This window comes from Grus americana, chromosome 32, assembly GCF_028858705.1.
Source record: "Grus americana isolate bGruAme1 chromosome 32, bGruAme1.mat, whole genome shotgun sequence".
NCBI lineage: Eukaryota > Metazoa > Chordata > Aves > Gruiformes > Gruidae > Grus > Grus americana.
Genome location: NC_072883.1, coordinates 508418 through 530461, shown reverse-complemented (window position 1 = coordinate 530461; position 22044 = coordinate 508418). Strand labels below are relative to the sequence as shown.

Here is a 22044-nt window from a genome sequence, read left to right as displayed (position 1 = left end):
GCAGGAGGGTTGGAATAGGAGGGTTGGAGTAGGCGGAGGGATGGAAGAAGAGGAGGAGGAGGAGCAGGAGCAGGAAAAGGAGGAGGGATGGAGGATGAGTAAGAGCAGGAAGAGGAGGGCTGGAGGAGGAGGAAGAGGAGGAAGGATGCGGCTCCACCGCTCACTGTATCCGGGTCACAGGAGGAGCCTTCACGGGGACCACGGAGCGCCCCGCAGCGCCCCCCGGGAGCATCCCCCTGCCCCGGGTTCTGCCCCCGCCGCATCCCGCAGGTAACCGGGGAGGGGGGGCCCGGGGCAGCCCCGGCCCCCTCTGCCCCGCTCCCACGGGGGGGGATCCACGGGCTGTACCGTGGGGCTGAGCCCTGAGAGCCCCGGGGGTGGCTGCGGTGAGATGCAGGTGTGGGGCAGGGTGGTGGTGGTTGGGTCCTGCCCAACGCATGGGTCCTAGCACCAGGTCCTGGTGGATGCTGGGTGGTCGATGGTGCTTTGGGACACAGGGGGAGGCGGTGGCTGGTCACATCCCACCCATGGGGTGCGAGTGAAGGTGGGATCCCATCAATGCACGGTCTTTCTTCTCCAGGTCTTTGTGGTGGAGCGATGGGTGGTGCTCTGGATGTGGTGGGAAGGGGTGGCACAGAGGAGAAGTCCCTTGGGCAGGTTGGCAGCAGGGGAGGAGAAGGGCACGATGGTGTTTCCTCAGCCCAGAGGTCCATATGGACCTTCTCTGTCTGGTAACCCTCAGTAGATCTCTTTCCCATGGCCTTATCCTGTGTCCTCATGCCCTGTGAGCTGCATTGATGTGGGATTGTAGCCTGGGGTCACCGCCAGCACCACCCTCTGGTACCACTGGTGCTGCTGAGCAGGCTAGATCTGGGCATCAGAGCCTCAAACTTTCATAGGAACTTTGGTAAAGGCGCTGCTCTGACTGGGCTTGGGATTTTCATTCCTACAGCTGACGGGATGGCGGATGGGGAGGAAAGTGGTCTGGAGGAACTAGAAGAATGTGAGCTGTGTTGGTACCCATCTGAGGTAGACATCCTCCAAGAGCCAAACCCAACGGCGCAGCACGAGTGTGAGAGTCAACCGCAACAAGCCTCTGAAGAACCGAGCAATGACTTCCGTGGACGCCCATCACCGAGAAGGAGTGGACGGCTGCAAGCCTGCCATGGGAGCCGTGCAACAAAGAGGACCTACAGCTGCAGCAAGAGTGGGAAGAACATTGCTGGGAAGGCAGAAGTGGCCATGCACAAGGCCCTCTACAGCTGTCCCGACTGTGGGAAGATCTTCAGTCGGAGGTCCTTTCTCATCCCCCACCAGCGCATCCACACCGGTGAAAAGCCCTTCACCTGCCACGAGTGCGGGAAGGGTTTCCGAGTTGGGTCAGCTCTCAACAAGCATCAGCGGATCCATACGGGTGAGAAGCCTTACAAGTGCGCAGAATGCGGGAAGTGTTTCCGTCTCACCTCCACCCTCAGCACCCATCGGAAGATCCACACCAGAGAGAAACCCTACGTCTGCCTCGTTTGCGGGAAGACCTTTCGGTTGAGCGCGTATCTGCTGGCCCACGAAGCCACCCATAGCGTGGACAATCCTTTTCGGTGTCTTGCGTGTGGGAAGAACTTCAGCTTGAGACGGTACCTGGCCATTCATCAGCGGATCCATACGGGAGAGAAGCCGTTCAAGTGCTCGGTGTGCGGGAAGGCCTTCAACCGGAGATCGACCCTTATCGTTCACCAGCGGGTCCACACTGGGGAGAAACCCTACAAGTGCCCCGAATGCGGGAAGAGCTTCATCATGAGTTCAGACCTCGTCGCCCATCGGAGAATCCACACCGGGGAGAAACCCTACAACTGTCTCAACTGTGATAAAAGCTTTCGATTGAGCTCCCACCTTACGAGACACCAGCGAAGCCACACTGGGGAGAGACCGTACAAATGTACGGATTGCGGGCAAAGCTACACAGACAGTTCTGGACTCATCAAACACAAGAAAATCCACATGGAAAAGAAGCAGAGGGCATCTCAGGGAGCCCACTCAGGGGAGGGACGTTATAAATGCCCCTACTGTAGTAAGAGCTTCCATGGAAAGTCAGCTCTGGTCCTTCACCGGTCTACCCATGTCGGAGAGCGACCCTATAGATGTTCCAAGTGCGAGAAGACCTTCAGCCACAGCGCGACTCTACTGAAACACCAACGAATCCATACTGGGGAGAGACCCTTCAAGTGTCCCGACTGTGAGAAGTGCTACAACGATGGCTCGACCCTTCGGAGACACCGGAAGAGCCACACCGAGGAGAAACCCTTTAAGTGTCCCAGTTGTGGGGAATGTTTTGGTGCCATCGCAGCTCTCCTGAAGCATCAGCGGTTCCACACCGAGGGGAGACCTTACAGATGCTCCGACTGCGGGAAAAATTTCCACTCTAATTTTCTCCTTGTCACCCACCAACGAATCCACACGGGAGAAAAACCCTATACCTGTCCCATCTGCAAAAAAACCTTCCGCCAAGCTTCCCACCGTACGAGGCACCAGGAGATTCACAGGAGGACCAGGGCTGGCGTTGCTTTGCGTGATGTGTCCGAGCACCACGTGCAGAAAAGAAAGACCCGGCACAGAGTGGGAGCAGAGGTGGGATGTGATGATCAATCATCAAGTCCAGATGGTGCTTCCACAGCTCAACAATAAAAGAATTTGAGATGCCCTGAGTCCATCAACTGGTCCAAGTTGCTCATCCAAAGGAGATCTGCCCCACGTCCTACCTGTCCAACCCATGGTTGTGTAAGTCTTCACACACCCAGATAGCAATCTGAGCCCAGTATTAGTGAATTACTGGTGACACGGGGTTCCTGTGTCGCTTTTTGTAGCGTGACCCTTGTTCTTCTCACCCTGTTGACATCGAGTGCCTTTGGGCTAAGGGTCTGATGGCTCTTGCTTCTAAATTTAATCTTATTCCCTCATCTCCAAGTCCGTCTCCTCCCTGACTTGTCACAACCAACTCTCCAACCATCCTTCTCAGCTCAACCTCAACTTCATCCCCCGTCATTACTGAAGTAGGTGCCTACGTGATTTGGAAAAAAAATAATAGAACCATAGAATTATAGAATCATGGGATCATTTTGATTGGAAAAGAACTTTAAGATCATCGAGTCCAACCCAACAGTGCCAAGTCCAACCACTAAACCATGTCCCTAAGCACCACATCTCCGTGTCTTTTTAATACCTCCAGGGTTGGTGACTCAACCGCTTCCCTGGGCAGCCTGTTCCAATGCTTTACAACCCTTTTGGCAAAGAAATTTTTCTTAATATCCGATCTAAATCATACTCAACAACTACTTCTGGATCCCAAATGTTCCTTAAAATGAGTAGTGTATTTGCAAATACATCCCGACTGGACCCACCTTCTCGTTTACTCTTCATGAGGGACAGCTCGCCTGGCTTCATCCTACCTCAGCTCAACTTATGCCCATGCAGGGACCCCTCTGTTTTGGGGACTGGCATGGGCATGCTTGATGGTATTGATGCCAAAGTCCTGGCCAATAACCCAGACGCAATGACTACCTCGCTGTGAAATCTTCATATTCCCTTACAATTGTCGCTACTTAAGCTGGGGATAGGACAGCGGTTGACCCCAAACACTGTCCCTTAATGAGAACATCCAATTTATGGTGACCACATTATTACTAAAGGCCTTAGGGGTAACCCAAGGGAGTGTTTCCTTGGCTTTGAGTTGCCTTCAGACCCAACTGCCGGTCCAAGCTTCAAGAGAAAGTGACACCAGAAGTCTACCTGCTGTCGGTCCAAGCTGAAACCGCTAGAGAAGGTGACACCAGAAGTCTGCTTGCTGAAATTCATGAAATTGCCTGGGATGATGGTGCCGAATGTCATCTACCTACAAGCCTGGTGGCACTTGGGAAACTTTGCTTATGATGGAAATACGGACGTAGCTTGACTATGTGAGATGCTGCTTCTGAACGACCCTACCCCATCGCATCTTTGGGTCAACACCCATGGTCCGTCTACATGGACAACAGCCTTGGCAAGGAATGAAAGGATGGCCAACAGTAGATGCTGAAGATTGCATCCCAGAGCAAGGAACGGGGTCCGTGGGTGAAGGAAATTCCTTCTGAACCCCTAATCTGTGCCTTAATTCCCTTGGGGGGGGGGGCGTTTCCCATCGCACCCCCAGGAACCCACCGAGATGATGCTCATCTACGGCAGGAACGGCCATTTATGTTTACAACCCTGGTGTTATTCTCTGCCCATTGACTCTTTATAGCCGCACTACAAGTATTAATCTACCTATTTGTATTTTTACTACCCAGTCCGGATGCGATTTTAACTATACCGCCCCAAAATTACCGCTTACCAAGAACTATGAACTAACTGAACCCTCTACCACCACACCATCCCTCCCCCTTTCCGTACAAATTTATCTCTTAATTGAACGTTTTTCAGCGTAAAGTCTTACGTCAGCTGTGGAAACAGGCAAAGGAGCAGGCGCAATAAACTTTAATACCATTTAAATTTTAATACAACTTAAAATGTAATAGCTGCCACCCGGATACCAGAAAAATCAAGACAAATTCCAGAATATGTTAAAAAAAAAAATTAATAGTCAACCATCGGTGGTGGGAATCGCTTTTAGGATGGTCTCCCGCCCTTATGGTCGGTTATTAGTCCGGAGGATGCTTGCACAGCTCCGTGCTAAAAGACAACGGTCTGATGAGGGAATTTGAAATACTCGCAAGCCCCTTAATTATTATCATTTTATATATATAAAAAAAATAATTAATTTTAGCCCAGTGTTAGCGAATTATCGGATTTACTGTTGTTTCATGCAGGAGATTGTACTACTGTTTGTGCGCTTACTCTGAAATAAACGGTTGGTTCCTGAAGCTGTTGGTCAGGTGTCTTCCTAGAGAGATTTTTAATTGCTGCAGGTCGTTAAGGAGTAATTTTAGGGGCGCAGGGACAGGGAAGTGGGATGAGGACCTGGCATGGGGGGGGGGGGATTTGGGGATGGGGGGGAGGCAGGAGGGGTCCCAAAGGCCAGGCACCACTTTGTCCCCAGCCCAGGGGGTGATTGAGCTGCTCACTGCTGTGATGAGCGGTCAGTTCTCAGCCTGGGGGGGGGGTCCCTGGGAGGTGGTGTTTTGTGTTGTTTTTTTTTTTTTTTTTGGGGGGGGGGTGGTGTTTGGAGTTTGCAGGGTTTCAGAACTGAGCTGCAAATATACGGGGGGGTCCCTGGGAGGTGGGGGTTTTTTTGGGGGAGGGGGATGATTGGAGGTTGCGGGACTCCAGAGCTGAGCTACAAATATACTGGGGGGATATTGGGGGGTCCCTGGGAGGTGGTGGGGTCTTTTTTTTTGGGGGGGGGGGGGGCTAGTGTTTGGAGCTTGCAGGGCCGCAAACATCCATTGGGGGGGGTCCCCGGGAGGTGTTTTTGGGGGGGGTGGCAGAGGCGGGGGGGGGGGGGCTGTTTGCAGCTTGCAGAACTCCAGAGCTGAGCTGCACAAACCCCTCGGGGGATATTTTTTTGGGGGGGGGGGGGGCGGGGTGTCCCGGGAGGTGGGGGGGGATTTTCGGGGGTGGGCGGGGATGAGCCGGTGGCGGGTCCTGGCCGGGGGGGACGGAGGGATGCGGGGGGTGGTTGGGGGGGGATGTGTGTGTGTGTCCCCCCCCCAGCGTTGGGGGGTTGGTCTTCCTGGGTCAGGCACCGCCACCGCCGCCTCCATTGTCAACCCGCAGCCCCGCGGCGAACGCCCGGTACCGGCGGGGAGGGGAAGGGCCGGTCCCGGGACCCCCGGGCGGGGAGGAGACCCCCGGGTCCCCGGAGGGGGGGGATACCCGCACCCCCACCCCCCCCCCCCCGCCCAAAGCTCCGACCCCCGGGAACGCGGAGGGGGGGGTGAATCCAGAGCGGGGGGGATCGCTGGGGGTCCGGAGAGGGGGGGGCTCGGAGAAGGGGGGGACACACAGGGACCCCGGAGCGGGGAACCCGGAGAGGGGTGAGCCCGGAGCTGGGGGGCTCCCGGGGGCTGGGAGTGGGGTGCCCGGAGGGGGGGGGGGGGATCCCTGGGAACCCTGTGACCCCGGAGCAGGGTGAGCCCGGAGCTGGGGGACCCCGGAGCTGGGGGGGTCCCGGGAGATGGGAGCAGGGTGCCCGGAGAGGGGGGACACCCCCGGCACCCCCAGGAGCCTGGAGCAGGGAGCCCAGAGAGGGGCGATCCCGGGGTGGGGGGGGACCCCTGGGACCCCAGAGCAGGGATCACCCCAGAGCGGGGGGACCCCAGCCCCGGTGTTTGACAGCCCCCCCCCATGGTCCCAGGGCACTTGGGGTGGGCATGAGCATCACCCCCCCTCGGGTAACAGAGAAGGGGGGGCCCAGGGCTCCGTTCTTCCCCAGCCCTATGGGAGCCCTTTTGGGGATCCGTGCTCCCTGCCTCAGTTTCCCTGTGCAATTCCAGAGGGCAGTGCCCTGGGGGGCTGATTGCAGACCCCCCCCACCCCTTGGGGTCCAGCTGGGTGGTCCATCACAGTCCTGTTTCTTTCCCGCTCACGTCTGGGTGCTGCGTTGGGTGGTTTTGGGCTGAGAGCGAGTGATTTTGGGGCTGAGCCGTAGTGAGGGATGTCGCTGACCTTGCCCTTGTCCTTGTCCCCTCTCTAGCTCTGGTGGGACAGGGCTTGCAGGGACATGATGCTGGTCCTTCTCTTCCCATAACCACCTTTCCCAAGCAGGACAAGCTCCTTATTTCTCCTCCACCTCCCTTTTGAGGATGGATCTTTGTTTTTATAACCCTGGCCCCACGTCTTGGCTGTATCTTGGTGTTTTGGAGGGTTTTATGGGTGGTATCTTGTGGGTTTTATGGACACGAGGTGTTGGTGGTGTCCTGCCCGTTGACATCCCGGTAAGGATGGACTTGGGCAGGAGCAACCTACAACCCAAACTGGGGAATGTGCTTGCAGCTGGGTTTTTTCACACACGCACCCCCCAGAACAGGATTTCCCGTTCCCCAAAACAGGATTTCCTATTCCTGAATCTTGGCCAGATCGAGAGGAGGAGGCTGCGTGGAAGAGGAGATGCTACGAGATACCCAGGCAGGTGAGGAGGAATTCGCTTGACCTTTCATCCTCTCTTCTCGTCCATCTTTCAGCCGAGCGTAGGACAGCCCCGTCGCTGATGCCGTCCTGGAGACGGATCTGGGAGGATCTCCTTCCCCTTCCCTCTGGCACGGATGCAAATCCCTTTCCTCTCCTTGTTCCTCCCTCCAGCAGGCGATGAGATGGAGAACAGGGAGGAGAAACTCCGCCGGCAGAACTTTGCGGAAAAGGCTGTTTTGAAGGGCTCCATGGAGCAGGAGGTCAACGGGGAGGAAAAGCCAAGAAGATGCCCCACGGGGAGAGGTTGCAAACCCGCCCCACGAAACTCTGAGGAGGAGAGACCGACCATCTGCGAGGAATGTGGCCGGAGCTTCAGCCGGAGCTCCAACCTGGCAGTCCACCAGCGGTTGCACGCCGGTGAGAAGCCCTACAAGTGCTTGGAGTGTGGGAAGAGCTTCAGCCGTAGCTCCCATCTCATCACCCATCAACGTCTGCACACCGGGGAGAAGCCCTACAAGTGTCCCGATTGTGGGAAGAGCTTCAGCGACAGCTCCACACTCATCACCCACCAACGCTTGCACACCGGCGAGAAGCCCTACAAATGCCCCGATTGTGGGAAGGGCTTCAACCAGAGCTCCAACCTCACGTCCCACCAACGTACCCATACCGGGGAGAGACCCTACAAGTGCCCCGAGTGCGGGAAGAGCTTCAGCGTCAGCTCCTACCTGATCCGCCACCAGAAGATCCACACCGGGGAGAGACCCTATAAGTGTGAGGAGTGCGAGAAGACGTTCAGCCAGAGCTCCAGCCTCATCATCCACCAGCGTGTCCACACCGGGGAGAAGCCCTATAGATGCGTTGACTGTGGGAAGTGGTTTAGGAATAGCTCGGACCTCATCAGGCATCAGCGGACACATACGGGTGAGAGACCCTACCGTTGCCCCGACTGCGGGAAGAGCTTCAACCGCAGCTCCAACCTGATGACCCACCAACGCATCCACACCGGGGAGAAGCCCTACGAGTGTCCCGAGTGCGGTAGGAGCTTCACCGTGAGCTCTGCCTTGATTAAACACCAAAGGACCCACCGGGAAGGAAAGCCCTACGAGTGCCCCGACTGTGGGAAGAGCTTTATCCGCTGTTCGAACTTCATTACCCATCGGAGGACCCATGTTGGGTAGAGACCTGGTGACCCACCTTTGGTAGAGACCTGGCTGGTGGTCCCCACATCTTCCCGATTCCCCGTAGAGACCTGGATGAACGCAGGTAGGAACATCCATTTGCTGAGATGGGCTCAGCTGTGGGATGCAAACCAACAGCAGAAGTTCATTAGGAAGAGCGGACTTCTTGACTTTAGACTCCAAAAAGTCCCATCTGCTTGGTCTGGTCATTTCTTCTGGTGGCATCAAGCAACACCAGATGGACCACGGGCTTCCTCCACAGCCCAATGGGGAATGGATTTGGGAACAGACTGAGATTATGAAGGCACCGCTGGGGACTCAACTTCTCCAGGAAGGCCGAAATGGGGTGGAAACAGTCCCACAACCCTGTTGGGACCCACCAGGTTGAGTTTTTCCTCATTTACAGCTTAGTTTTTTTTTTTTCACGTGATGTTATCCAGCGGCATGGTGTCCTGTCCTGCCCATCTGTGGTTCGTCTTTGGCTGAATAAACTCTTGAGTTGTCCAAAGGGCTCCAGCAACATCTTAGGGATGGAGATGGGCACAGCCCAACTCCGTGTCCTGCTCTTGCTCCCTTTGTGCTGCCAAAAATAAGCAAGAACTCGGCTGCAATAAACTTTTCCTCCCCTCACCTCCTTGGTTTGGCCTCGTTGAACCCAAAACTCCTCGTTTTAATCCAGGCAAGGGCTCGACCATCTGCAGAGTTGAGTTTTCCCCAACGGTGCTGCAAGGATGGGAGAGGTGGGATAAATCCGTGGGTGGGTGGAGGGCGAGGAGGACACGTGGGCTCGTGGCGTCCACGTTTTGGAAGGATGCTGCACCCCTGCGATGTAATTGTCGGCACCTAATAAACTTCATCCGTGGTTTGGTTTGAACCTTCATCCTTGTCCAAAGGAAACGGAAGGGGATGGAGAGCCCGATCCCAGCTCCAGGGTCTCCAGCCCAGCCCCACCACCCCTGCAGCCGCTTCCTGGGGGGGGGGGCGGTGTCCTCACACCCTCTGGGTGCAGAAGATGCTCCCGGCCCCCCAAAATTGGGGATTTTTTTTTTCAGTTTTCCCCTCCAAAAAGGGCTTTTCCACCCATGCAACCCCTGCTTCATCACCACCACAGAGATACTCACACGATGCCAACGCGCAAATACTTTTATTTCGGATGTGATTTTTCTCTCAATCCATCCCCGCCCCTTAAAAAGACCCAAAAGAGGTTTGAAAAATTAAAGAAATTGAACTGTGACATCTAGAAAAAACCCCATTTTACCATGATTTCTTTTTTCTTGTGTGAAGCTCATGGGTCTCCCCACCCTCCCTTCCCCTCATCTACAATCTAAGGCAAAAAAACAGAGGATGGGGGTGTCTTTTAACACCCCCCCCCCCAAAAAAAACCCCAAACCCTTTATATATAAAAACATATAGGGAAAGAAAAATGGTAGCTGGTGGGATGTGTGTGGATGGGTTGGTTGCCCCTCGGTGCTACCACCAGAGACCACCGTGATGTGTAGGTCGGTCTGAGACGCCACCAGGATGGGGACGGTCCCCGGTTGGGGTGGTCCCCACCTTCAACCGGTGCGAGACGAGACCGGCTCTGCACAAAAAAAAAAAAAAAAATCTCTCGGCGCAACCCTAAGGCTTCTCCTCGCTATGGATCTGCCGATGCCGGATGAGCTGGGAGCTGCAGGTGAAGCTTTTGGGGCAATCCAGGCAAATATAGGGTTTCTGCTCCAGGTGGGATCGCTGGTGAACCAGGAGGCTGGAGCGACGGTTGAAGCCTCTGCCGCAGTCGGGGCAGTGCAGATCCTTCTCACCGGCGTGTATCTGTCGGTGCTTGGCGAGCCTGGGATGGTTGGACAAGCTCTTCCCGCAAGTTGGGTAGGGATGCTTGTGCTTGACGGCGTGCGTCCGTTGGTGCTGCGCCAGCTGGGAGCCGTCACCGAAACGTCTCCCGCACTGGGAGCAATCGTAGGGTCGTTCTCCGGTGTGGGTCCGCCAGTGCCGTACCAGTTGGGAGCTGTCGCTGAACCGTCGCCCGCACTGGGAGCAACTGTAGGGTCGTTCTCCGGTGTGGGTCCTCCAGTGCCGCGCCAGTTGGGAGCTGTCGCTGAACCGTCGCCCGCATTGGGAGCAATCGTAGGGTCGTTCGCCGGTGTGGGTCCTCCAGTGCCGTACCAGCTCCGAGCTGCTCTTGAAGCTCTTGTGGCACTGGGAACACTTGCAGGGTCTCTCGCTGGTGTGGGTCCGCCAGTGCCGCACCAACTCCGAGCTGATCTTGAAGCTTTTGTGGCATTCGGGGCACTTGTAGGGCCTCTCCCCCGAGTGCACGCGGTGATGGATGGTCAACGTGGATCTGTGCCTGAAGCTCTTCCCGCACTCCTCGCACCGGTAAGGTCGTTCGCCCGTGTGCGTCTTCTGATGGCGGATGAGGGTGGAACTGGCGCGGTAGCTCTTCCCGCAGTCGGGACACTTGCAGGGCTTGTCGCCGGTGTGGATGCGTCGGTGGGTGATCAGGTTGTAACGACGGTTGAAGCGGCGCCCGCAATCCGGGCAGCTGAAGGGTCGTTCGCCCGTGTGTATCCGATGGTGGTTCACCAAGGCCGAGCGGCGACGGAAGCTCTTCCCGCATTCCCGGCAGGTGTTGGGTGCCTCGTCGCTCCCGTTGTCCCCCGGGAGCGGGGATCCCCCGGCTTCGGTCCGTGGGGACTGCTGCTGGCTGGAGGTTGGGGGTTCCACCGGTGCATCCGCTTGCTCAGGAGCATCCTGCTGCCGTTTCTCCTCCTCCTTGAGTGACTCCAAATCTGTCGGGGAGAGAGGACATCCCCAGCAGCTCTCTCCAGCTGGGAGAGGGTTAATATGGAGCGGAGACGGAGAACCACGAGAGTTATGGCTCAGGGAAACAGTCAGCCAAGAGCCAGATGGTCCCAGCAGAGGATCAAGGCTCCAAGGCTGAAGCAACCTTGAGAAGGGTTGGGGTCATGGTGGGAGGAGGGATGGGGATGTGGTGGGAGAAGGGATGGGGACGTGGTGGGAGGAGGGATGGGGACGTGGTGGGAGGAGGGATGGGGACGTGGTGGGAGAAGGGATGGGGACGTGGTGAGAGGAGGGATGGGGATGTGGTGGGAGGAGGGATGGGGATGTGGTGGCAGAAGGGATGGGGACGTGGTGGGAGGAGGGATGGGGACGTGGTGGCAGAAGGGATGGGGACGTGGTGGGAGGAGGGATGGGGATGTGGTGGCAGAAGGGATGGGGACGTGGTGGGAGGAGGGATGGGGATGTCGTAGGAGAAGGGATGGGGAGGTGGTGGGAGAAGGGATGGGGACGTGGTGGGAGAAGGGATGGGGACGTGGTGGGAGAAGGGATGGGGATGTGGTGGGAGGAGGGATGGGGATGTCGTAGGAGAAGGGATGGGGACGTGGTGGCAGAAGGGATGGGGATGTGGTGGGGGAAGGGATGAGGACGTGGTGAGAGGAGGGATGGGGACGTGGTGGGAGAAGGGATGGAGACGTGGTGGGAGGAGGGATGGGGACGTGGTGGGAGGAGGGATGGGGACGTGGTGGGAGGAGGGATGGGGACGTGGTGGGAGAAGGGATGGGGACATGACACGGCACACGAGCCCTACTTAGGGACAAAGCACCTCCACCACGCAGCCCCAGACGCTGGTCCCCACCAGAGCCACTTCTCAGCCACCCCTCCACCCCCCCTGGGTTGTCCCCAGCGCCAGGGACTCTTACCTGACGGGACCTCGGCGTCCCTGTCCCTCTTCGTGGTGTCCCCACCGCAGGCTGTCGGAACCGGGACGAGAGGCACGGCAGCATCCTCCATGGGGACAACCCTAAAGGGGACAACCCCAAAAGCCATCACCCCACTTGCCTCTGGGATTTGGGGTTTAGGATTTTGGGGTTTAGGATTTTGCCCTAAAAAAAAAAAAAAGGGGGGGGGGTGTTTTGGGGAAAAAAAAAATATTAAAAAATCAATGGGGTGGTGAGGAGGGTCCTGGGGGAAGGTGACCCACCACGGGGCATCACCGGGAGGACGCCGGGAGCTGGGGACGGTGGGGGGTGTCCTGGTTTTGGCTGGGATAGAGTTAATTTTCTTCCTAGAAATGGTCTAAAATCGTATCTCTAGGAGGTGGGGGGTGTGTGTGTGTGAATATTCTGAAATATTTAACCCTAAAGAAGACCTGGAACATTCAGGAGACTTGAACGGAACGTCCCAAAGATACTTGAAATTCTCCAAAGCTGTTGTAATGAACCTGGAGGAGAAAGGGAAAGTGAAGGAGCGAGGGAAAGTGTCCCCCACACCCCCCCCATCTCCCCACACCCCCCCGAGATTGGGAGAAAAAAAAAGTAAAAAGTGTGATTATTGATAGTTTCCCGAAGTGCGGAGATGACGGCAAGGCTGAGTACCGATACCGGGTTAGCCGAATCGGTAATTTTATCCCAAATCGGTAATTTTATCCCAAATCGGTGTTACATCGCTGTCGTGGTTCGAAAAGTGGGGGGGAGGGGTAAAGGGGGGGAAAAAAAAAAAACCAAAAAAGTGAGAAAACTCGTGGGTTGAGCTAAAGGCGGTTTAATAGGACAGAGGAGGAGGAGGAGGAGAACAATGAGGACGAGAGGAGGATGCAGGAGCCGGGCGACGCGCGGCCGCGGTTGCTCACCGCTCGGAACCGACGCTCTCGGCGAGCGCCCGGCCAGCGCCCCGTTATGTACCCTGCATGACGTCATAGGGTGTGCAATAGCCCGTTGGCCAGTTTTGGGTCAGCTGTCCCAACCGTGTCCCCTCCCGGTTGCTCGTACACCCCCCCCCCCAACTCCTCCCCGCGTGTCGTCCCCCCCCCACCCCTGGGCAGGAGAAGCCGAAAAGTCCTTGAGCGCCTGGCAACAACTAAAATATTGGTGTGTTATCAGCGTGTTCTCATCCGGACCCAAAAACACGGGAAATTAACCCCGTCCCTGCCGAGCCGCGACGTCGTACAGCCGGACCCGCGATAAACAGCCCCCCCCCCCCCGCGGGGAATATATACCTTTGGGGGGAATATATACGTTAATGGAACGCGACCCCGTAAACCGGCGTGGAATAAACGCTGGCGAGGAATTTATTTCGTGGCGGGACCCGGTGGCGTCACCCCGAAACCCGGCGCGGTTTGGGTGCGGGAGGTGGCTCAGCACCCACCCCACCCCCCGGCCCCCCCCCCCGTGGGGTGAGGGGATGGGAAGGGGGAGAGGGGGGATGGGGGCAGGAGTGGGAATAAAGATGGGGTGATAATGGGGTAAAATGAAATGGAATGGGATGAAGTGAAATAAAGTGGGATGAAGTGAAATGGAGTGAAATGGAGTAATGCAAAACGGAATAAAATGGAATGGAATGGAATGAAATGGAATGAAATAAAATATAAAATGAAATAAAATATAAAAATAATAAAATAAAATAAAATAAAATAAAAATAAAATAAAATAAAATAAATAAAATAAAAATTAAATAAATAAAATAAAATAAATAAAATAAATAAAATAAAAAATAAAATTTAAAAATCAAATCAAATCAAATCAAAAAAAGTACACCCACCCCCTGAAATAATAACAAATTGTAACGAAAAGGAAAATACCAAAAAGCGGGAGGAACGGACCCGGAAAGCCACGCGATGCAAACGGACCCCAAGTCCCGTCCCCCCCCCCCCCCCAGCGATGCCCAGCCCGTCCCCGACCCACGACCCCCCCCCAGATCCATCGGGACTATGACGTCATACGGAGGGAACAGCCCCTCGGCCGCGGTGGGGGTGGGGGTGGGTCCCCTCCCGTGCACCCCCCCGCTCCGGGGGGAGCTGAGAGCTCCGGGGGGTCCCGTGTGGGTCGTGTCCCCCCAAACCAGCCTGGCCCCACTCGGGGGTCGTGGGGGTCCGTGGGTCGTGTGTCTCCCCCCCCCCCCCCAGTGCAGCCTGGCCCCACTCGGGGGGGCCGTCCCGTCCCGTCCCCCCCAAACCAGCCTGACCCCACTCGGGTGTCGTGAGGGTCCCCCCCCCCACCCCGGTACAACCGGACCCCACTCGTGGCTCCCGGGGGGTCCTGGGTGGTGTCGCGTGTCCCCCCCCCCCCCATCCCCCCAGTGCAGCCTGGCCCCGCTCCACCTTCCCGTGAGGGGGGACGGGGGGTGCCCCGAGGATCGTGGGGGTGCCCCGAGGATCGTGGGGGTCCCGTTCCCCCCCCCCCCCCCCCCCAAAAAAAACCCCAAAACATCCCGGCCGCGCTCCCGGGGGTCGCACCCCGCCGGCTCCCGGGGGTCCCACGCGTGTCTCCCCGCCGGCTCCCGGGGGTCCCACGCGTGTCTCCCCGAGTCCCTGACCTAGGAAGTGAATCCACGGGCCGGGGCCGCCTCCCGCAGCTCCAGCCTGGCCTTAACCCTTCAGCTGCTGGGGGGGGGGACACACACGACACACGACACGCACACGTACACGCGAGTTTTGGGGGGCTGGGGGGGGGGTCCCCGCGAAGCCCTGCGCCCCACGGGAGACCAGTAGAGGGGGAAGCCCCTGCAGACCCCAAATTACAGGGGGGAGATTGGGGGTTGGGGGGAGCTGGGAAGCCCCCCCCCCTCCCAGAAAAAGGGGGGTACCCCCCCACTTCAGCACCCACGCGGGGTGGGGAGCATCGCTGCACCCCAGGGTGGGGTCTTGGGGGGGGTGGGGTGTCTTTCTTTTTTGGGGGGGGGGGTGTCCCCCCCCGACCCCCCAGCGCCCAAAGGTTTCTCCATCACTTTGCACCCCAAAACCCGAGAGGGATCGAGCCGTCTCCCCTTTACAGAATTTTACGATTTTATTACAATAAATTAACCCCAAATGTTATTAAATCGGGGGGGGGGGTCGTGTCCCCGTCCCCGTCCGTCCCCCCCCGCGGTTTTGCAGCTCGGTCGGACAGCGACGCCACAACAAGAAGAGCAGAGACCAATTTTTGGGGTCTAAATCTCCCTAAACCCCATCCTGGAGGAGAAAGGGTGGGGGTTTCCCCCAAAATGACTCAATCCCACCCTGCAGCCCCATTTCCGTCAGCTGAAAATCCCCTCGCGAAGTCACCCCAAAACGCTCCGTTTGGGGCGTTCCCCCCCCAAAAAAAAATAATATAGCCGGCCGCTTGTGTCCCTTGAGGGCGTCACCATGGTAAAGGTGGGGTTTTTTTATTATTTTTGGCCTGATTTTGGTAAAAACAAACCATAAGATGCTTGGGGGAAAAAAAAAAAAACCCCAAACCTATAGGGTCCGTCGCCCGTACGGATCCGCCGACGGGTCGCCGGGTTGGAGCTCCGGCCCAAGCTCTTCCCGCAACGTATAGGGTTTTTCCTCCGGTACGTATACGGTGATGGGTCACGAGCGTCGGCGACGCCTCGACGAGGAGCACCACGTTGGGCACACCTATAGAATTTCACGCCCGTATGGATACCGTCGGTGCCATACCGACGTCGAATTCTCGCTAAAAACTCTTCCCGCGCACCGGGTACCTATAGGGTTTCCTCAACCGTATAGATCCATCGACGGTGAATGAAAGCCGAGCGCCGTATAAAGCGTTTCCCGCGGCGCGCGTTAAGGTATGTCGCCTATAGGAAGGCGGTGGGGTCGGATGAGGTAAGAGCTATCGCTAAAGCTTTTCCCGCAGTCGCGGCGTCTATAGGGTCGCTCACCCGTATGGATTTTTTTTCCGGTGGGGCGAACGAATCCTCAAACTTCTCCCCGCGTTCCTCGCAAACGTATAGTTTTTCTCCCGTATGGATCCTACGATGTTTAACCGACGTCGAGCCGCGACCGAAATGTCGGGGTGGGGGGGGGTGGGGGGGGGTGGGGGGGGGCACCTATAGGGTTTTTCTCCCGTATGGATCCGCGGGGGGGGGGGGGGTCAGCGAAGCCGAACGGCTGCCGAAACCTTTCCCGCACGCATAGCATCCGTAGGGGCGGGGAGGGGGGGGGCACCCCCAAACACACACACACACCCCCCCCCCGGGGGTAGTGGAGGTTGGGGGGGGGTGTGGGTGGATTGGGGGGTTCCCCCGTGTCTGCAAAAGAAGTCGAAGTGGGGGGACGGGGTAGAGGAAGGGGGGGGACACATGGATGGCAGCCCCCCCCCCCCCAAAAAACCACCCACCTGTGGGGGCCCCCCCTCCCCTCCCCCATGTCCCAGTTTTGGGGGGCTGGTTGGTCCCTTCCCAGCTCCATCCTGGGGGGGGGGGGGTGTCACATCGAACCTGCTCTGGAGAAAACGGGGTGCAAGATGAAAGGGGGGGGCACCCACGCAGCCGGACCCCCCCCATCCTTACCCCAGCTTTAGGGGATACACCGGCACCCCAAAAAGTGGGGTGGGGGCGTCGGGTGGGGCTGGGGGTCTCAGCGCCCCCCCGGAATGAGTTGGGGTCCCTCCCGCCCCCAGGATGATTTGAGGGGTCCCCCCACCCCCGGGTTTATTTTGGGGTGTCGTGTGCCCCCCCCCATCCTCACCCACCCCTTTACCTGCAGCCGGGGGGGGGGGGGGGATGGTCCCGTCCACGCCACGTGCCCCGGTCATGAGTGGGGGGGGGGGGGGGTCCCCAGCTGGGGGGGGTGGGGGGGTACATGTGTGCGTGTGTGCGTGTGCGCGTGTGCGCGGCCCCGGGAAGCCGAAGCACAATTGGGGGGGGGGGGGCAGCGGCGGCTCAGGGTTGGGGGGGTGTGTGTGTGTGTGATACACGCGCGTGTGTGTGGATACACGCGTGTGCACGCCCCACACAGGTGCAAATGAGCATGTGTGTGCGCGCACACCCCCAGGCGTGTTCGGTACGGGGGGGGTGTGGGGGTGTATAGGGGGTGTATACGTGTGTAGGTGCGCATAGGTGTGACTGTGCGTATATACGTGGGGGTGCACGCGCGTGGGTGTGCGTGTAGGTCCGCACGTGTGTCCCTCCATGTCTGTGCGTGCGTGTATGTGTGTGGGGGTGTGCACAGACGTGCATCTGGATGTGAATACACGTGTATACGTGTCTATAAGTGAGTGTATTTACATGTATACGCGTGTGCGTGTAGGTGTGTGTATTCATGCGTATGGGGGCGGATATATACGTCCACGCATGAGTGTATATATGTGTATCTGGGTGTATGTATGTGAGTGTGTACGTGCGTATGGCGTGTAAATACACGCGTATATATGTGAATGGGTGTCTCTATGTGTGTATACATCTGTATATATGTGCATACGTGTGTGTGTGTCTGCATGGTGTGAATATATACGCGTATATACACACAGGTGAGTTTATACGCGCACGTGTGCGCGTATACACATGTATAGATGCACACGGGTACACGTATATATGCGTGCACGCCCCTATACTCACGCCCTGAGGGGTTGTACGTGTATACATGCGCACACGCGTACATTTACACGGCCGTGGGGGGGGTGTATGTACACGCACGCCCCTATAGGCACGGCCCGAGGGGTCTCTGCGCGCGTACATGCGTGTGTCACGCGCGTCCATACGTTATCTATAGGTGCCTATAGGCCCCATTTCGGCCTCTATCAGCCTCGCGGTCCCCCTTTTCGCCGCAGACCGGGGGTCCGGGCCGGCCCTGCCCCACCCGAGCACCCCCACACCCCACCAGAGACCGAGATTTCCACGGGGGGGGAACTTTATAAACTTTATATACGGGGGCGAATCGCTTTAAAGGAGGCGGCCGCCATCTTGAGTCGCGGCGGTGGCGCCGTAAAACAAGATGGCGGCGCCCACTCAAGCCTCCACCGCTGCGCTTTTCCCGCTCCTTCTCAAGACGCAGCGAGGTTCAGACGGAGCGCGATGGCTTACTACTCACGGTAATCACCTCCACGCCCGGTTTGAGGCCGCCGGGAATCAGGTAGTCCGTGGAGACAGCGGGAGGCAGCAGGGAGTTGGGGGCCGCCATGGTGTACGGTAGGAGGAGGAAGGCGGGGAGGTGCTGGCGGGAGCTTCCGGTTCCGGTGGAGGGCGCGGAAGTGCGGGGACGGGGGGGGACGTGGAGCCGCTGTGGCGGAGCGGGAGGTAAACACAGGCCGCGGCCTCGCCTCGGGGGGGGGGGACACCGGGCTGGGGGGGGCCTTGGGGGCGGGTGAGGGGTGCTGGAGCGGAGGGGGGGGCCTTAGGAGGGCGCTGGAGCGGAGGGGGGGGCCTGTGGAGGAGGGCGACATGGGGGGACAGGGCATGGGGGGGTATTAAAGGGATGTGGAGGGGGCATTGAGGGGATGGGGGGGCATGCGGGGGGCGTTGAGGGGATATGGGGGGGCATTGAGGGGATATGGGGGCAGTGCAGTGGTCGGGGGGGCGTTTTGGGGGGGTATTGGAGGGAAGTGGGGGGCGTTGGTTGGATTTGGAGGGGTGGGGGAGCATGTGGGGGGGCACTGGGGGGATATGGGGGCGGTGCAGAGATGGGGGAATTTGGGGGGTACTGAAGGGGTGTGGGAGGAGATTGGGGGATGTGGGGGGCACTGAGGGGGTGTGGGGGCATTTGGAGGGGCATTGTACAGCTACAGGGGTCGGGGGGGCATTAGAGGGATGGGGGACATGGGGGGGGCATTGGGGGGATGTGGGGGAATATTGGAGGGATGTGGGGGGGCAGTGTATTGGGGGGGTGCTGGAGGGGTCTAGGGAGAGGGAATTGTGGGGGGCACCCCATGGGGTGCAGGAGGGGGCTGACCTTTTCCTGGTTCTTTTCCAGCCCCCCCCCCCATCCTGTCTCAGCTGATCCAGATCCTGAGTCATCGTCCCCGGCGGGGGGGGGTGTCTCTGCCGGGAGTGGGGGGCTTCCCCCTGCTTCCTGCACACCCCAGCTGGCCCCCCCCCCCCAAATCTGGTTCACCCCCAAAATGAAATAGGACCCCTTGCTCTGCGCGGGGTGGGCCAGTGCTGAATGGCCCCCCTGCTAAGATGCTGGCCCCCCCCTGAAGCAAAGCGGACCCCGACGTTGCCCAGACTGGGGGGGATCCCGCCATGGGGGACGCGGAGGAGAGGCTGGTTTGGGGGACAGATGGAGGGGACGGACGTCAGACGCCTCCCGGGCAGTTGGAGGTCTCCCCGGGGGGGGATGAGGCGGGGGCGGCAGTTTCGGGGGGAGCATGTGACGGTGAGGACCCCAGGACACCCCCAAAAGTGGTAGGAGAGGAGGAGGAGGAGGAGGAAGAGCTGGACCCCAGGATACAGGTGAGGGTGGATGTGGGGAGGGGCTTTTCCCCCTGGGTGTGGGAAGGGGCTTTTCCCCGGTTCCCCCTGTTTTTTTGAGGCGGGGGGGACACACACACACACACGGTGGATTTGGGGGGTCGCGTTTCTCTTCCCTCACCCCGTGTGTTTGGCTTCTCCCTTCCCCAGGAGGAGCTGGAGCATCTCAACCAGGCCAACGAGGAGATCAACCGGGTGGAGCTCCAGCTGGACGTGAGCTGCCCCCCGAGTCCCTGACTGGTCCCTGAGTCCTTCCTGGCCCTTAGCTGGTCCCCCAGCCCTTGTTCTCAGTCCTTAAGTGGTCCCCTGGTCCTTGTTTGTAGCCTTTAACTGGGTCCCCCCACCCTTAACTGGGTCCCCCCACCCTTAACTGGGTCCCCCCACCCTTAACTGGGTCCCCAGTCCTTACCCACTCACTTTCCTACTGGTCCCTGCTGTCTTTCGGGTCGGGTGGGACGTTTGGGTGGGCAAACCCGCTGCTGAGGGATGGTGCATGGTGGGGGGGGGACACACACAGGGCGACAAGTCCTTCTCCCCTCCTCGGTCCCAGGACGCCCGCACCGCGTATCGCCGGATCCTCTCCGAATCCGCGCGGAAGCTCAACGCCCAGGGTTCCCAGTTGGGCAACTGCATCGAAAAAGCTCGACCTTACTACGAAGCCCGACGCTTGGCCAAGGAGGTACCGGCACCCTCCAGAGGTGCAGAAAAATGGGGGTGTGTGTGTGTGGGGGAATCTTCTCCCTAATTTGTACACCCCCCACCCTTTTTTGTCACGCAGGCTCAGCAGGAGACGCAGAAAGCGGCGCTGAGGTACGAGCGAGCCGTCAGCATGCACAACGCCGCTCGCGAGATGGTTTTCGTGGCCGAGCAGGGGGTCATGGCCGACAAGAACCGTTTGGATCCCACCTGGCAGGAGATGCTCAACCACGCTACTTGTAAAGTACGGGGAGGGGGGGGGTGTGTGCGTGTTTTTTCGGGGTGGGGGAAACGTTGTCTTCATCGCTGAGAGGGTGGGATGGTACCTGGGAGGTTGGGGGGGGACGGGGGTCAGACGCCGCTTCTGAAAGGGTTTTGGGGTGTCGTTAGGTTAACGAGGCGGAGGAGGAGCGGCTGCGGAGCGAGCGGGAGCATCAGCGCGTGACCCAGCTGTGTCAGCAAGCGGAGGCCAAGGTCCAGGCCCTCCAGAAGTCCCTCAAGCGCGTCATCGTTAAGAGCAAACCTTATTTCGAGCTGAAAGCCCAGTTCAACCAGATCCTCGAGGTACCGGGGGAACGACCGCGTGCGGTTGGGACACCTCGGGTTGACGAAGGGCGCGGAGGATCCCGTTTTGGGGAGGATCTCGCTGCTTTTTGCCAATTTTTGGGTTTGTAGCGTGGGCGGGGGGAAGAAAATGAGGCTGGTGGGGTCTGCCCGTCTTTTTGGGAAGGGACGTTGGGACGCCGAGGGGGTCGCGGCTGACCGATGCCGTCTCCTGCCCCCCCTCCAGGAGCACAAGGCCAAGGTGACGGCGTTGGAACGGTTGGTGTCACAAGCCAAAACTCGTTACTCGGTGGCCTTGCGTAACCTGGAGCAGATCAGCGAACAGATCCACGCTCGACGTCTCCAACGCCTCATCGTATGCCGAGCTTCGCCTGTGGGAGCCGAAGCCAGTCCCCAACACGCCGGTGCTGAGGTGGGGGTGACAGGAGGGACACATTTGGGGGCCGAGTGTCCCCCGGCCGACACTCTTTCGGTTCTCAGCCTCCAGACCATCGCCTCCGACCTGCAGAAGTTCGACTCGGTCGAACATTTAATGGGCTTGTCGGACGCTACCAGCCTCAACAGCGACGAGCTGGAGGAGCGGGAGCAGCGCCGGGGTGGGCAGGGTCACTTCAAACATCACCGAAGCATCAGTCTTTAACCCCCCCCGTACCCCAAAATCCTCTGCGCCCCCCCCCCCCCTGCTGTGGGGAACCCCAAAAGACAACTGGGGTTGGCGGGTGCCGCCGTTATCCCCTGCGGAGGATTGATGGGGTGACGCTCGGAAGCTCCTCGTTGATGGGTGACGTCGGCGGGGTGGGAGGGCAAAATTTGGGGGGGGTTGTTGGGGGTTCCCCCGTCCGAATTCGGTGGAGGGGTCGGTGAGAGCCGTGTCCCGTGGGGTCGCCCGTGCCCGGTGTTGGGCTGCTGAGTTGAGTCGCCCGTTGGGTGTCGGTAACGAGCGGCTGGGTGGGCGAAGCTGCTAACGAAGCCACGGCCCCTCCTCGGTGCAGGAGCTGCACCCCTAAAACACTCAAAGTCGGGGGGACACACACACACACACACAAATCCCCCCCCGACTGTTCCCCTCTCACCCAAGCCCCCGCCCTAAATTTCAGACGGTTATTTGGGGTCATTTTCCCCCTTTTCCAGCAAAAGATGAGGCAGAAGCCGAATTGCACTAACAGGACCGGGGGGGGGCCCCCCCCAGCCGTTTCGGGGTACGGGGTTTGGGGGGGGGGGGCTGTGATGAGAACCACACCAGTTTGAGGCAGCCCCCAGGTCGGTTGGAGTGTTATTTTCCAGTGAGTAAAATTTATTCCCTCCCACCCTCTATGTG

The 22044-nt window shown here is 58.7% G+C and overlaps 3 protein-coding genes across 7 annotated transcripts in view; 2 read left to right on the top strand and 1 right to left on the bottom strand.

Annotated features, from left to right (window-relative positions):
- LOC129198288 (zinc finger protein 239-like) overlaps window positions 1-22044 on the top strand; it is a 41408-nt gene continuing 19364 nt past the window's right edge. The window contains exons 1-3 of one of the 2 annotated variants that reach the window (XM_054807438.1): window positions 1-270; window positions 953-2556; window positions 7437-8272. In XM_054807438.1, the coding sequence (XP_054663413.1) occupies window positions 961-2556; window positions 7437-8272 (2432 nt within the window). In that variant the 5' untranslated portion in view covers window positions 1-270; window positions 953-960. Of the gene's footprint in view, window positions 271-952; window positions 2557-6252; window positions 7100-7272; window positions 9139-22044 lie in introns of those variants that run through there. The other variant, XM_054807439.1, reaches the window with a different exon arrangement.
- LOC129198331 (zinc finger protein 135-like) lies at window positions 9405-14634 on the bottom strand. Of its 4 annotated transcripts, none has more exons than XM_054807543.1 (4): window positions 14530-14634; window positions 12448-12519; window positions 11999-12099; window positions 9405-11065 (listed from the first exon to the last, which is right to left on the bottom strand). In XM_054807543.1, exons 3-4 carry the CDS (start codon window positions 12087-12089, stop codon window positions 9897-9899), a joined length of 1260 nt encoding a protein of 419 aa, XP_054663518.1. In that variant the 5' UTR covers window positions 12090-12099; window positions 12448-12519; window positions 14530-14634; the 3' UTR covers window positions 9405-9896. The 4 variants fall into 4 exon arrangements, with proteins under 4 accessions (XP_054663518.1, XP_054663519.1, XP_054663517.1 ...); XM_054807544.1 differs by having other exon boundaries at window positions 14610-14628; XM_054807542.1 differs by lacking the exon at window positions 14530-14634 and adding an exon at window positions 12928-12947.
- Window positions 18240-22033, top strand: SH3BP5L (SH3 binding domain protein 5 like). Its single transcript, XM_054807555.1, has 7 exons — window positions 18240-18293; window positions 18967-19448; window positions 19617-19679; window positions 20017-20145; window positions 20245-20406; window positions 20553-20726; window positions 20953-22033. The coding sequence occupies exons 2-7, from the start codon at window positions 19239-19241 to the stop codon at window positions 21364-21366; spliced, it is 1152 nt and encodes a 383-aa protein (XP_054663530.1). The 5' UTR covers window positions 18240-18293; window positions 18967-19238; the 3' UTR covers window positions 21367-22033.